We start from the raw sequence: 15,956 nt of genomic DNA on the forward strand, positions 1-15,956 counted from the left end.
ATAATGAATTTTTGTACTAATTTTATTATTATAAAAATAACTTCTAAATTTCTAGCAGTCAAAAGAAATAAGAACAATCTAAGAATACAGGTGCCAGGAACATAAGAAAATAGTTGTTAAATGGTTATTAAAAACAAAAATCTAATTCTTTAAATACATTTAAATGATATTAAAAAAAGACATGTAGAAAAAGGCAGTATTAAAAGCAAAATAGAAGGTATCACAGTGATGTGCTTTTTAAAAGAACAGTACCTTTACCCACAAGCACCTTTCATATGATAGCTAGTTCATGGGTACAAAAATGCTTGATGAGTTTACCATAAAGGCACAGATGAAAATTTATCTTAGTTCTAATTGTGTATGGTAAAAACTACATACATACAAAAATTAAAAGTTCAACATTTTAGCCATTTAGTCATATATAGGAAACAGTACACAATTCCAGGTTCATAACAGCATTTTAGATGGAGTATTTACAATCAAAGCACTCAAAAGTTTCTCAAGAACTAAGTTCTTATGACAGTCTATGAGGGGAAAAGCTTTGAAGTTAATAAATAGCAGATATTAAGAAAAAATTAGGAAATGCATTCATTTCTAATAAGATTAGTCCGCTTATTTCTATTTTTAACATGCTTGATGTTAAAAATACTTAAGGTTGCTAAAAATTATTAATTTTCAGAAAACTAGGTAGGAAATCGTCCTATGCCTCAATTTTTTTTTATGAGTATCATACAAAGTTTCTTCTTTAAGATTGTAACATACAAGCTGTAAGCTATAAATTTGCAATATTCATGGAGGAAAAAAGTCATCCTTTTAAAAATAAATTTTATGGTGGTTTTTAAAAAAAGTTTGTCCTAGGAAATTGGTTAAAAAATTTAAATATGGGCATACACATTTTGGGGGAAAAAATATGCCAGGAAAAAAAAAACTTATGTAGGAAATGTTTAAAGATCTGGCAGGCTTATTTTGTATTTTTTTTTAATCACATAAATAATTATTTCATTCACAGAAATACACAGCCTGAAACAGGCAGCCAAATAAAAAGGTACAACCCTATCTAGTCAGTTTGGACTTAGCTAGTTTTAATGTTAAGCACACATACGGTAATAAACCATATTCCTTAACATGTTGCAGATCTAATTTGTAGGCCTGACCATTATGGGTAAAATGTTTGTCACTGGCCACACGAGGTAGACTAGGCAATAGTTTGGATGGCTTTTCAATAAAAACCATTGCCAAATATGTGACTTCTTTAACAAGATTAGTGCACCTTATAGATTTTTAGTAGAATCTATCAGCTGCTCTTTTATTATTAATTAAAGCAAAAAACCAATTAGCTACTCTGGTAGCATTTCCATGTGTTAAAATATTTAATAAAATAATTTCACCAAATTAGATTATAGAGCACAGCTAATCATAGCTGGTATTCTTTCAGGAAGATGTTCAACATTCTTCAATCAAACTGATTCCAAAGGAGTCATTTTACAACTTTGAATTTGTTTAGTCATTTTTGCCATTCTCTTCAGATTTTTGTAGGATTTTAACTAGCTATGCTACAGATAATGGCTGAGAAAACCATAATAGTAACGTAAATAGTAAATTTTGCTTTTCCTGGTAGATATATAGAGCAGTTGACATTATCTATGAAATCTGTTGTTTCTTAAGGAACCAAGGAAAAAAACCCTTTCATTAGGAAATTCAATTCTGTCCCCTTCCCCTGGATTCTATCTGATCTCTTCTTTTTTTTTTAATATTATTATTTTTTTAAATTTTAAACCCTTAACTTCTGTGTATTGACTTATAGGTGGAAGATTGGCAAGGGTAGGCAATGGGGGTCAAGTGACTTGCCCAGGGTCACACAGCTGGGAAGTGTCCGAGGCCAGATTTGAACCCAGGACCTCCCGTCTCTAGGCCTGGCTCTCAATCCACTGAGCTACCCAGCTGCCCCCTGATCTCTTCTTTTTAATAACAATAGCTAGTATTGATAAAACATTTTAAAATTCACAAAGCACTTTACATGTGTTTATCACATTTCATCCTCACAATAATATTGTGAAATGAGTGAGGAAATAAGCTCAGAAAGGTTTAATAACTTGCTCGGTTTTTAAGTAATGCAGAATTCAAACTCAGGTCAATTAAACCAAGTTTTTTGAAGATCCATCTTTTTATTAGTTCAAGTTAAATTATTCTATTCCTTCAAAAGCAATTTTTAGGTTGACAGCTTTCCCCTATTTCTAGAGAAGAAAAAAAGTCTGAAGCAACAAAGGTCGAGATCTTCTATACTATTGAGCCATCTTTGCTTTGTGCTGGTATCATCACAGGAATAGCTCCCATTCTACTTAGATTAGATGCTGCTACCTTGGTTGGTGGAAAACTTGGACTCTGTGGAGTACGATCAAAGTCTTCGCTTGGTACTTGGTTATATTGAGCTTTGGAATACCCTTCTATATTGGAAGGAGACATTGATCCCAGAGATGAATGATTACTACCAATGTAGCTTCTGGCTGTAGATGTACGGCTCTTTGGAGGAGGAACATCCTCTCTAAAAACGAAAGCCCAAAAACAAACATTTTTAAATGTCTTGATAAGCTTGTCAATTATGTAAATGACAATCTATATTTTAAGATATATCATAATAATCTGTGCCTTTTTTAGGGGAGGAAAGTAGGAAACTTATGAATTAAATTTCTATTTATAATCTTTAAGAAATTAATTTCTTCCTTTGGTTACTGAAGTGAAGAATAAATGCAAAGTTTAAAGATCCTATGGCCAAGGTTGTTTGAACATCATATCATTTAACTGTGCTCAGAAAATGCTTTTAATCAAATTTTAAAATATTAAATAACTTGCTATGAGAATATAATACAAATAACAATGACTAACTTCATAAAGATTACCTGTCTCCAACGAATGTTAGCTAAAATCAGCACATTCTTGTACCTATATCTAGTTAGTTTCACATGAATATGAATGTTATAATGTCAAGGCAATTGGCACAGGAAATAGCTTTAGAGGAACTACTAAATTTTTTTTAAACCCTTACCTTCCATTTTAGAATCAAAATACTGTGTATTAGTTCCAAGGCAGAAGAGTGGTAAAGGCTAGGCAATGGGGGTAAAGTGACTTGCCCAGGGTCACACAGCTAGGAAATGTCTGAGGCCAGATTTGAACCTAGGACCTCCTGTCTCTGGGCCTGACTCTCAATCCACTGAGTCACCCAGCTGTTCCCCACTGAATTTCATTTTACAGATGACTGAGATGGAAAGTGACTTGTAATGATTATGTTCATGGTACAGCAATTCTACTGATTTCTAAACCAGGAATACAAAATTCAGGTCATACAAAAATGATACCAGCATATTTTCAGTACTTTTGAGAAAATATATACACTTAATTCACCAACCTGTCTTTTCTATATGCAATTACTTCCATAACAAACACAAATTAATTCCATAAGATATGCTTTTCAAAACTTACTGGTATTGAGGTATGGCTAAAAACAAAAAAGCATTATATTTGGAGCCAGAAGTAATGAATTTAAATTATAACTTTGTTATCAGTCAGTAGCATGAAAAAAAATAGTATACAATTCTTAGGGAAACAATGGTACAGAGCTTTAAGATAGGAGATGTGTGTTCAAATATTTCTCTGCTACTAAGTAGTTGTGTTGACCTTAGTCAAATCACTTGCCCACTGCAACTCATTGTTTTGTCATCTATAAAATGTAGAGTATTGGATTAGATAACTCTTCAGGTTCCTTCTAATTCTAAATTCTCTGATGCGAAATTGAAACAAAGTGTCACAGTGATCAGATTTTTACCAATATTTTAGTTAAAATAAGTAAATTATTGATTAAAACATTGGCATTTAATATTTAAGACTGACATTTTACTTTAATTGCACCTCTTATGGAAGCTCTTATAGAATTGCTTTATCTGGGGAAAGGTTGTTTCCAAAGGTTACCTGATATCATGATGAACTTCTTTTTCATATTTTTCCTCTTTGTGTTTTTTACAGCAGCAAAAGATTAGAAGACCCAGCAGCAACAAGGCACACAAAGTTCCTATGACAGCTCCAGCAATTGTACCAGCAGTGTTTGAAGCTACAATTAAGAATACCATTTTTACAAGGGCTTTGAATTACTGCAAATAACAATTTAACTTCCCTTCTTACTTAGCAGATTAAATGGCATAATTTTTCTATGCACAGCATTTTTCCATTTAAAATGATTATTTGCATAAATCTAATAGTGGAGTACAAAGTAATTGAATTTCTTCCCCACCAATAAAATATTGCCACGATGATAAAACAATCTATCAATGAAATATTCTTGTTAGTCTGGAAAGGTAAAAAGCCTTCTGATAAAACTCTTTGACAAAAAATCTTTTTTCTTACCTTTATCATACTACCACAAAACTTGTCTCATTAACAAATATGATTAAGGGGGGACACACCCACGCCCCCAAACACATTTTTAAATCGAATACAAAAATGAAGAAATATAGAACCCTGTTATTAAAAGAGGAAAAATAGTATCTGGAGATAGATAGCTGGCTCTGACATTAGAAGACTGTCTCTGATTAGCTATTTGAACATGTATACTTATTTAGTGTCTTGAGCAACTCTATGAGATTATAAATCACAGATCAGTTGCAAAGGGAGTAAAATCATTGGGTGAATACCATACTGTGTCTCCCTCCTCTCCCCTCCCCCCATGCCAAGCAAATATAAAGAATATACTTACGGGGAACAACGTTCACCCTCAAAAGACACTGATCAACACCAACTCTGTTTTTAACTGTACAGCTGTATGTGCCGGAGTACTCTGGGGTGGCATTTCGTACAGAAATAATAGGTGAGTTGAGTTCTATGGGTAGAAAAATATTACTCATTTTTGAAATTCATCTTCATTATTTCACATATTCACTTCAATTTTAAGCACAGAGATCTTTAAAAACCCTATCAATTGACTAGTGCCTACTATTAAGCAGAGCCTATGTGTAGTACTAATAGACAGACAAAAATGAGACAGGCCTTGCCTTCAAAGAACTCACATTTTCCTCAAGAATAATATGTTTACAAATAAATAAAAGTAAACAAGCATATATAAAATAAATACATAATGATTATGGGAAGAAGGGCATAAGGGAAGGAATCTTTGACAAGTTGGTACTTGAGCTATCCTATCTCCTAAAGAGACTTAAGGATTCTAAGAAGTAAAGGTAAGGCAGTACATTCTAGGAATTGAGATTGCAAAGGAACAGAGGAGACTGATGGAAAGTCATGAATGGGGTACAGCAAATAGGCACAGAAGCACTGAGGAGAATGACTGAAATGTAGACTGTGTAAAAAAGAATAATGTGAAATAAGCCTGGAAAGACAGTAGAGTCAGATCTGGACAGGCTTTAAAAGAAAAACAGAAGGTTTTAGGAGTGACATATTCTCAGTGTTACAGAATTCTTAACAATTTGGTAGCTGTGGGTTGAAGAGGCCACTAGTTACAAGGAGATCAATTAGGGGCTCATTTATGACTATAATCCAAATATAAGGTGACAATACAGTAATTTTGGTATAAGTAATTTTGGTGTAAGAAAGAAGAGGATGGATGTAAGAGATGTATAGGAAGTAGAAATGATTAAGAATAGAATGAAGAATGACTCCTGAGTTTTGAACACTGGTAACTGGAAGAATGGTAATGTAATCAACAGAAACAATTAAGTTAGGAATATATTTAGGTTTAGGGGGAATGAAAAAAGAATTAGTTTGGACACAATGAGCTTTGAGATGCCTGTGGGACATCCAAGTAAAGACGGCAAGAAGGCAGCTGGAGATCCAAGAATTTCCATTCTTAGGAAAGAGATATGGCTGAATATGTAAATTTCATAGTTGAATCCAAAGCAGCTTTTGAGATCATCAAGAAATATAATATAAAGAGATGAGTTCTTATGAAAAGGCCATTGGATATGGCAGGGGTCGGCAACGTATGGCTCTCGAGTCTTTCTGCAGGAGCCATAAAGTCAACCGCGGCACAGTAACTAACAGTTTACACATGACATCGTGTGTCACGTGATACGTCACGTGATCCTTTCAGTACCGACTATCTTCTAAGATAGAAGGGTCCCTCATTGATATTGCCAGACAAGACGAATCCTGGTCTTTAGTTCGGCTTGGTAGGTGTGCTGCGTGTTCCTCCTTCTGGCCTCCTTTTACTCTTTCCACACCTGTTACTGACATCTTGGGGTTCTGGATAGTGATTGATCACTTTTGTCTACATTCTCTACCCCTCTGCCTGAAAGAAGGTAATGTGGAATGAAACTATCATTCTTTGTAGATGATATGATGGTATACTTAAAGAGAATCAACTAAAAATTTAGATGAAATAATGAACAAATTTAGTAAAGGTGCAGGAAACAAAACAAGCCCACATATATCATCGGCATTTTTATATATATTACCATTGAAGTTTGGCAGCAAGAGATAGAAAGAGATATTCCATTTAAAATCACTCTAAGTCTAAGCAATATAAAATACCAGAATCTACTTGCCAAAGCAAACACAGGAATTATATGAACACAATCACTAAACATTTTTCCACAAGTAAAATCAAAACAAACAATTGGAAAAATATTAATTGCTCATGGATAGACAACACTAATATAAAAATGACAATTTTACCTAAGTTAACTTACTTATTCAGTGCCATACTAATCAAAACTACCAAATAATATTTTATAGAACTAGAAAAAACAATAACAAAATTCACTTGGAAAAACAAAAGGTCAAGAATATCAAGGGAACTAATGAAAAAAAAGTGAAGGATGGTGGCCAAGATGTACCAGGTCTCAAACTGTACTATAAAATAGTAATCATCAAAACATTCTGGTACTAAGAAATGCAATGGTAGATTAATGGTTATATGATTTAGGCATAAAGAGTGATATCATAACTACATTATGGGAACATAGAATACTTAACCTGGCAGATCTTTGGGGAAAGGAAGCATTTGTGATCAAAAGAGATAGAATATATTATAAGATGTAAAATGAGTAATTTTTGATTATATTAAATTAAAAGATTTTTTTGTACAAACAAAACCAATGTAACCAAGATTAGAAGGGAAACAACAAACTAGAGGAAAATTTTTAAAACAAATTTCTCTGATAAAAGTCTCATTTCTCAAATACATAGAGAACTAAGTCAAAATTTTAAGAATACAAGCCATTCCCCAACTGACAAAGGGTCAAAGGATATGAACAAGCAATTTTCAGATGATCATATGAAAAAATGTTCCAAATCATTCTTGTTTAGAGAAATGCAAATTAAAACAACACTGAGGTTAACACGTCATACTTATCAGACTGGCAATATGACAGTAAAGGAAGGTGATAAATGTTGGAGGGGGTGTGGCAAAATTGGGACATTACCATGGATTAGGAAATGGCTGAATAAATTGTGGTATCTGATGGTGATGCAATACTATTGTGCTGAAAGGAAAGATGAACTGGAGGACTTCTATGTGAACTGGAAAGACCTCCAGGAATTGATGCAGAGCAAAAGGAGCAGAACCAGGAGAACACTATACACAGAGACTGAAACATTGTGGGACAATTGAATGTAATACACTTTTCTACTAGCAGCAATGCAATGACTCAGGACAATCCAGAGGAACTTATGAGAAAGAACACTATCCACATTCAGACAAAGAACAGTGGGAACAGAAACACAGAAGAAAAACATGATCGATCACATAGTTCGATGGGGATATGATTAGTTTTTATGTTAAAAGATCACTCTACTACAAATATGAATACCATGGAAATAGGTTTTGAACAATGATACATGTATAACCCAATGGAATTGCTTGTCAGCTCTGGGAGGGAGGGTAAGGCGGGGAGGGAATCATGAATCATGTAACCATAGGAAAATATTCTAAATAAAAAAAAGAAAATATTAAAAAAAAAAAGGAGACTAATGCATTGTTGATGGAGTTGTGAACCAATCCAACCATTCTGGAAGGCAATTTGGAACTAGATCCAAAGGAGTATCAAACTGTGCTTTGATCCTATAATGCCACTGCTGGGTCTATATCAGAAAGAGGTTATAAAAAAGGGGAAAGGATCTACTTGAACAAAAATATTTATAGCCATTTTTTTGTCATGGCAAAGAATTGGAAATTAAGGGGATGTCCATCAGGCTCAACAAACTGTGGTATATGTTGGTGATGGAACACTATTGCGCTATAAGAAAGGATAAGCAAGATGATTTCAGAAAAAGTTGAAAAGATTTACATGAACTGATACAGAGCAAAATAAATAAAAGTGGGAGAACATTGTACACAGAATCAGCAATATTATATGATGATCAACTGCAATAACTTGGTTACTCTTAACAATGCAATAATATGGGACAATTCTGAAAGACATGATGGGGAATACTATCCACCTCCAGAGAAAGAAGTGTTGGAGTTGAATGGGTGTAGATCAAAGCATATCTTTCACAGCGGTATATTTATGATTTTATTTTGAGGTTTAGGTTTTGAATGAGTGTGCTCTTATAACAATGACCAATATAGAAGTGTGTTTTGTATGATAATAAAAAATAAAGTAAAAAATAAAAATCAGAAGAGAAAGGAAAGAGAAAACTTTCACATACATGAATCAAAGAGAATTCTTGATAATTAAAAAATAATAAAAAGATAAGTTTGATTACATAATGAAAAGTTTGTGCACAAGAAAAATCAACACAATTAGAAGTAGAAGGGAAATCATTAAGGGGGGGAACATATTTGCAGATTTTTCTGATAAAAAGTAACTATCATTGGAACGAAGCTGGAAGCAAGCCTAGAGGCTGTCAAATTCAACTTCCTCTTCTTCCAAATGAAGAAACCAAAGTCCAAAGAGCATAAATTGCTTGCCAAAATTCAGTTTGTGAGGATACTTTTCACTGTACCACTCTTCCTCCCCATCCAATATTTAAAATATATGGAAGAAACTGATATAAATATATTAGCATAAGAAACAGTTTCCCCAAGAGATAAAAATTCTCGAGATCTCTTCATCATCTCTGATAATCTGATAAGGACAGTTTAGTTGATAAAGAAATAATGGGACACTGGAGTTGTCTTTTAGCTCATGCTTCCAGCTCTGTCTCCAGGGGCTTGGAGTTTATTATATATATTTCAAGACTCATTTCACACAAAAGAACCACCCCCCCCAAAACTTTGCAGATGTGCAGAAGTTACAAATTATATCATATCAAAACAAAAAAGGTCTCATTGGCTTCAGAACAGACCAAGGCCAAGGCTGAATTCTGACTGGGTTCTTATCAGAAAGCCAAGTCGGGGAATATTTTTCTCAGGGTTGAATTGCCCCTGCTAAGGTTTTGGCCTTGGCTATACCAGGCAGCTGCATTCCTGGCCAAAGTGGGAGAGTGTTAACCTTTTAAATGCTGGCCCGCTAGGAACCTAAAGCTCTTCAATAATGCCACAATACTTTTCAACAAGAAATAACAAGGATCACAAAAGGGGTCAAAAGAGGAGTCTCAGATTTTTATCTATTCTCTTATTGGCTTCCCACATATTTCCCCCTTTTCTTTAAATTAAAATGACTTATTACATAGGAAAACTTTCTAATAATGAAAGGAGTCATCAATTAGTTATAATCATCAGCTATAGCTGGATCTGATAGGATTTAAAGATTAAGCTGTTTCTTTCTGGCTCTCTACAATAAATGGTCAAAGGATATGAAATAGAATTTTTCAAATAAGAAATGCAAACCTATCAACACTCATATGGAGGCTAATTGCCCAATCCTCACAGGAGTTCAACAAACCTTGAAGTGTGTACCAGATTGAATAATGATCAAGAATCTAGATTTGCTCCATTCCAAATATGAAAAAGAGATCAGCCAGAATCTCACATGTAACAGGAAAGAAAAGGGCTCTACTAGGAAAGAAAGCATCAGTGCAGGATAGCCTTTTAGTCTAAACAGACCAGGGATGAGTTTAGATCTCAAATCCTTGTCCAAGCAGATTTCCAAGGTGATTAGAAAGTCCTCAAGTAGGAACTATAGAATTGCTGGAGAGCAATGGCAGCAAACTTTGAAAAGTACTTGGTTGTTCTTCCACCAGGGCTATGGGATTATGAGTACTTTTGTTTTGAGGCACCAGTGAGGGGCCCCCAGCATCCAGTGGTCTGAACCTCAAAGATCCAGGGAGGTAACTTTGGGAAGAGTCAACAAATGAACCCAGAAAAAACAAGTCCAAGAATATAAGGCTAATTACCCCAACTAAAACAAGGATTTCTAGTTATTAGTTCTGTCTATCTTTCTGTCTCTCTCCCTCCCCTCATTTATCTATCTGCTCCCTAAAAGAAGGAAGTAACTCCATACCAACTTCAAACAGCGATTCAAAGGAGGGAGAAAAAAAAGACATTTTTCTACAAGGATTAGATTAATTTCTCTCAGAAGTGATTAAAAAAATTTAAATAAGAATTAAAAAGAATACACAAAATAGCAAACTTTAAAAATTGGTTACTGAAAAATAGAATAGATCAAAAGAAATGATTGTATGAGACAGCAAGAATATTAGAATATCAGCAGAATTAAAAAAAACAGAAAATGTAAGGTATTTTATATCAAAAACAAGTCAAAGAGGTCATTTCAAAGAGGTCAGAGTTCATAAACTACTTGAAAAGTTGATTTTTAAAAATATATAAATCAAAAAGTGTGTGTGTGTGTGTGTGTTTTACTGGCTAGGAAGCCTGGATTCAAATCTGGCCTCAAATACTTACTAGCTGTGTGACCCTGGGTAAGTCACTCAACTCCATTTGCTTATCCCTTTCCACTCTCTTCTGCTTTGGAATCAATACTTAGTACTGATTTTAAGACAGAAAGCAAGGTAAAGAAAAGGGTTGGGGAGAGGGGATGGGGAAGAAAAATAAAGAACTAGAACTTAAGGGGGTGCTTGAGAATGCCATTTACATAACTCAAAAAATGACTGATGAATGGAATAGAGTATAACACAGTTTCTGATTCAGAGAAATTTATAAAATGAGGATGAACTGAGGAGTGCTGTGGTGACTAAAACCAAGAGAAAAATGTATAGAATCACCACAGTAATGTAAAATAAAACAATATGAAAATACATCAAAACTTTTTTAAAAGTGCTGTGACTCCAGAAGACTAATAATGAAGCATTCTTCTAACCTTTTAGGAAAGAGGGGATTGAATAAAGGTTCAGAAAGAAAGAAAATTCGTTGATTTCTTTTGCCTTATACACTGATTTCAAAGCATACCTCAAACCATATGACCAAAAGAAGTCTGATAAAAGTACAACACTTAAGCTAAAACCTCTAACTACTATGGAAATAGAAGAGCCATTTTTATTGAACAGAAACAAAGACATAAGTGTAGACGCTATTCTAAAACAAGGTTCTTAACCCTGTCTGAGGTTCGAATTCAGAGGATTCATAAATTTGAAAGAGAAAAAATACATATTCATTTAAATAGAATTGGATTCCTTTGTAATCCCACATTTTTAATGTTATGCATTTTAAAATTTTAAGAAGGGATCCAGGTTTCAACAGACTGTCAAGGGAGCCTATAAAACAAAAAAGATTAAGAATTCCCATTCTAGATATTTTAGTGCTGTCAGTGAAACAAGAGGAGGAAATGAAATAACAAACAGAATAAATGATATAATGCTACAAGAGAGATTAAAAGTATTCCTTTTGTGAATGATGTGGCAGTTTACTTAAGAAATCCTAGAAACATAATCAAGGACACAACTCCAGTAAAATAGCAGGAGGTAAATAATGAAAAAAAAAAAAAAAAAAAAAAAAAAGGGACACTATATGTAACAGCAACAAAATCCAGGAGGAATAACAATTCTAATAAAACATATAAACATACTCACAAAACACTCTTCAAAGAAAAGGGAACAAAAGAAAAGGAAAATTTTAACAATAACAGTTGAGAGGAAATGTTCATTTAGTTGAATCTGAGTGGTATAGGTTTTTTCAGGCATTGCCTCAGTTTTTGTGAGTAAATGTGAGTGATTGGTAAAAATAATAAATCCAAGTCTATAATTTCTTTTGAAGGTTTAAAGCTTGAATTCTGTCAATGTTCATACTAGTAACAATAGCTTGTAAGCATAATAATGTATTTATAGGGGCAACTAGGAGGTTTGGTAAAGAAGATGGAGATGGGAAGTTCTGTGTTTAAATCTGACACTTTCTTAGCTGTGTGACCCTAGGCAAGTTACTTAACCACAATGCTTAGCCCACACCATTCTTCTGCCATGGAACCAATACTTAATATTGATTCTAAGACAGAAGGTAAAGGTTTTTAAAAAAGTATAGTTTGCTTTTTGTTTGTAATATAATTTCCTTAAAACAACTTTGTAATGTTGATGATATAGTCTTACTATGTCCTCATTTCCATCTTAAATATAAATAAATATAAGTTCATTGATAAAGAAAAAATTCAGTCACTTGCCCAAGATGACTAGGGGACAGTAAGTTGCGCAGTGGATAGAGTGCTGGGTCTGGAATCAGGAAGACTTGACTTAAAATCCAGTCTCTGACACTTACTAGCTGTGTGACCCTGGGCAATTCACTTAACCCTGGTTGCCTCAGTTTCCTCATCTGTAAAACAAGCTTGAGAAGGAAATGGCAAACCACTCCAGCACCTTTGTGAAGTTTTCCATTGTTATATGTAATTGATAAGATAAAAAGAAAGAAAAAATATATATATAAAAAGAAAACTCCAAATTTGATCACAGAGTCAGATATGATTAACTGACTAAACAATAACAACGAAGATGATATGGCTAAGCTTCTAACCCAGGACTAGATTCAAATTCTAAATTCAAAGTTTATTTTTTTTTCTATTTAAAACCATTAAAAATAGACATTTCTATATACAACCTACTTTCTTTATGAGTTTTATTTATAAACCCCCTTATCATGACTTTACTTATATACAAATATATTCAATTATTTTGATTTAAGTGATTTGTTATGTAACTGTTAATAATCAATTTCTCATTTCAGTATCCTAAGGAGGCAAAATAATTTTTTTAGTCAAGAAACTGTTAAAATAGACATAGTTTATACCTTAATATATAGACATAAATTATAACATTAGTGATACCTGATGGTGGCACAGAAGGAAATTTTTCTGTATTAGGTAATTTTTGCCATTCATAATGTAAAGGAAGAGAACCTTCCTCGGATTCACATCTCAGTTTAAAGTCACTGCCAATTTCTGAGGATCCATCAACAAAACATCTTGTCCCTGAAGGCTTAACTGGAAAAAAAAATTAATACTTTAATTTCATTTAACACTTTCCTTTCCCACAAAATATTATTTTCAGTGTGCATCATATATATTTTATAATATACTACTAAATAAGGAGTAAATCAGGGTGTATCTATGTTGTTAACATAGCTGTTTACTTATCCCAAAATATTCTTTATTTAATTCCATTACTTATTCCAAAATTGTTTTCCTTTCTTTATATTTCATTTTTGCTTTTCAGTTAAAGAAAAAGAGAACAGGAAACACTCTGGACCATTATCATTTAAGACTTTGGTATTCTATAAAGTTTGCCTGGAAGTTCCTCAGTAGTGTTGAAGGCAAATAGAAGATAAACACAATGACCATTTTAGGTTCCCAAGATGACTTGAGAACTGCCCAAAACATGTGTATGTATTTTATTTCTCTAAAATTCAATATCCATTTCACTGATTGTAGGAGAATTTAGGCATCTAGGGATGTCCATTATAATGCTAAAAAAAAAATCTACAAAATACTTCACCTGCCTCATAAAATGATGCTTTCTTCCTCTCATTTCTTCAATTATCTTTAAAAGGGTAATCAGGGAGCAGTTAGGTGCTCAGTGGATTAAGAGGCAGGCCTAGAGAAAGGAAGTCCTGGGTTCAGATCTGGACTCAAGTCACTTCCTAGATGGATGACTCTGAGCAAATCATTTAACCATAATTGCCTAACCCTTACAGCTTTTCTACCTTAAAACCAATGCATAGTATTGATTCTAAGATGGAAAAAAAGTGTTTAAATATTTTTAAAAGATAATCAATTCTATTCAGTTTATTTCTTCTATAAATTTTTCTCCAGTGTAAGCAATGTGTTTTGTTTCAAAAGATGATAAACAGAGAAAAATGTATTATATGATGATATCTGTACTATAATCTATTATTTGCCTTCTTGGGGAGGGAAAGGAGTAGGAGAGAGTGAGAGAACATGGATTGCAAAATGTCAGAAAACAAAAAATTAAAAATATCAATATACAATTCAGAAAAATTAAAAAGATTTTTAGAAATGAGTTCCTGCACCATCAATAAGCCAATTGACAAACATTTAATAAAAGTTTATTATGTACTAAGAACACAAAGACAATCATAAATCATTCCAGTAATTAAAAAAAAAAGGAAGAAAAATACAGTTGTGGTTGACATGATGTGAACAATCTACCCCAGTTTTACTTCTTTTTCTTTATAATGCCAGATACTTCCCCACCAGCTTCTTATATAGAATCCCCTCTCCACTTCTGATGCCCTTCCTCCAATTGGCAAAGTCCTCCTGGAAACTCATTTTGAGAAAGACCAGATCATCTATCCTTCATTATTTTGGCTTTGGTTCTGACTTGTTCCTCAGTCAAGTACCTTCCCTCTTTCCCCTGCTTTTCATTTCCTTTTATATAGATTCTTGACCAAAGAGAATGTAATGTCCTCAAGCATAGGAACTGCATTTTTTGCTTTTATTTTTATTTCCAGGGCCTACCACATAGTAAGTACTTTAACAAATATTTATATTGGCTTCTTTTTAGAAGATAATATCCAGGATACCTCAAATCCTATCCTAGGCTCTTCTGGGAATCAAACTTTCCAAATAAATGAAAAATCTTGTCAAATTGAAAAAGTAGAGAGTTGAACTTTTACACGATAGTAGATGTGCAATTGTCAGAAAATTTCTCTAAAGTAGTCAACAAAATAATGTTCATGAAATTCCACATTAGAACTTTCTGCTAATATACATCTTATTTACATTCAACTCTTCTAATACTACTAATAAAAATAATATGCAATATTATTATACATTATTATCATCATATATAATATAAATAATTATAAATAAAAATCTTGTACCTTAAGACAGTGAAGAAAGCATAGGGCTTCCACATTTTGGGGCTAATTAATTCCACACATGACCACAAAATGATAAAATTGTAAAATTACATTTCTAATTTTGCATCTTCTGTTCTATAACTTCTTAGAGACTATCCCTGTACTTCTAGAAAACTAAAATCCACATAGAATATTAAGTTTTCTCAAGGACCCACAGCTAGTTAGTTTGTGGGAGATACTAGAATAGAACCATAGTCTCCTAGTTCTCATAGAACTCCATAACACATATTCTCCACTATCTCCCAAAATCTGTATAAGCTCATGTCCTCTGCTTCCCTGATACTGTCCATTTCATCCTTTAGATTCCTTTTTCTTTTTCCCAATATCAAGGTCTTTTCCAATAAGTTCTGTCTTCTCATTATGTGCCCAAAGTATTTAAGCTTCTGATCTTCCAGGGAATAGTCTGAATTAACTTCGTTAAAGTACTGGCTGACATATCACTGCTGGGTTTATACTCTAAAGAGATCATAGGGAAAAAGACTTGTACAAAAATATTTTAGCTTTGCTCTTTGTGGTGGCAAAAAATTGGAAAATGAGGGGATGCCCTTTGATTGGGGAATGGCTGAACAAATTGTGCTATCTGTTGGTGATGAAATACTATTGTGCTGAAAGGAATAATGAACTGGAAGAATTCCCTGTGAACTAGAATGACCTCCAGGAATTGATGCAGAGTGAAAGGAACAGAAACAGGAGAACATTGTACACAGAGACTGATACACTGTGGTACAATCGAATGTAATGGACTTCTCTA

The 15,956-nt window shown here is 33.4% G+C and overlaps 1 protein-coding gene across 1 annotated transcript in view; it reads right to left on the reverse strand.

Annotated features, from left to right (window-relative positions):
• Positions 1-2,160: 2,160 nt before the first annotated feature.
• The window catches only part of CXADR (CXADR Ig-like cell adhesion molecule), a 61,830-nt gene continuing 48,034 nt past the window's right edge, over positions 2,161-15,956 (reverse strand). Inside the window, exons 4-7 of the mRNA XM_044666916.1 lie at positions 13,152-13,307; positions 4,745-4,867; positions 3,964-4,102; positions 2,161-2,542 (exon numbers count right to left, since the gene is read on the reverse strand). Coding sequence (XP_044522851.1) covers positions 2,278-2,542; positions 3,964-4,102; positions 4,745-4,867; positions 13,152-13,307 — 683 coding nt within the window. The 3' untranslated portion in view covers positions 2,161-2,277. The remainder of the gene's footprint in view (positions 2,543-3,963; positions 4,103-4,744; positions 4,868-13,151; positions 13,308-15,956) is intronic.

The sequence above is a fragment of the Gracilinanus agilis genome, chromosome 3 (assembly GCF_016433145.1).
Source record: "Gracilinanus agilis isolate LMUSP501 chromosome 3, AgileGrace, whole genome shotgun sequence".
NCBI lineage: Eukaryota > Metazoa > Chordata > Mammalia > Didelphimorphia > Didelphidae > Gracilinanus > Gracilinanus agilis.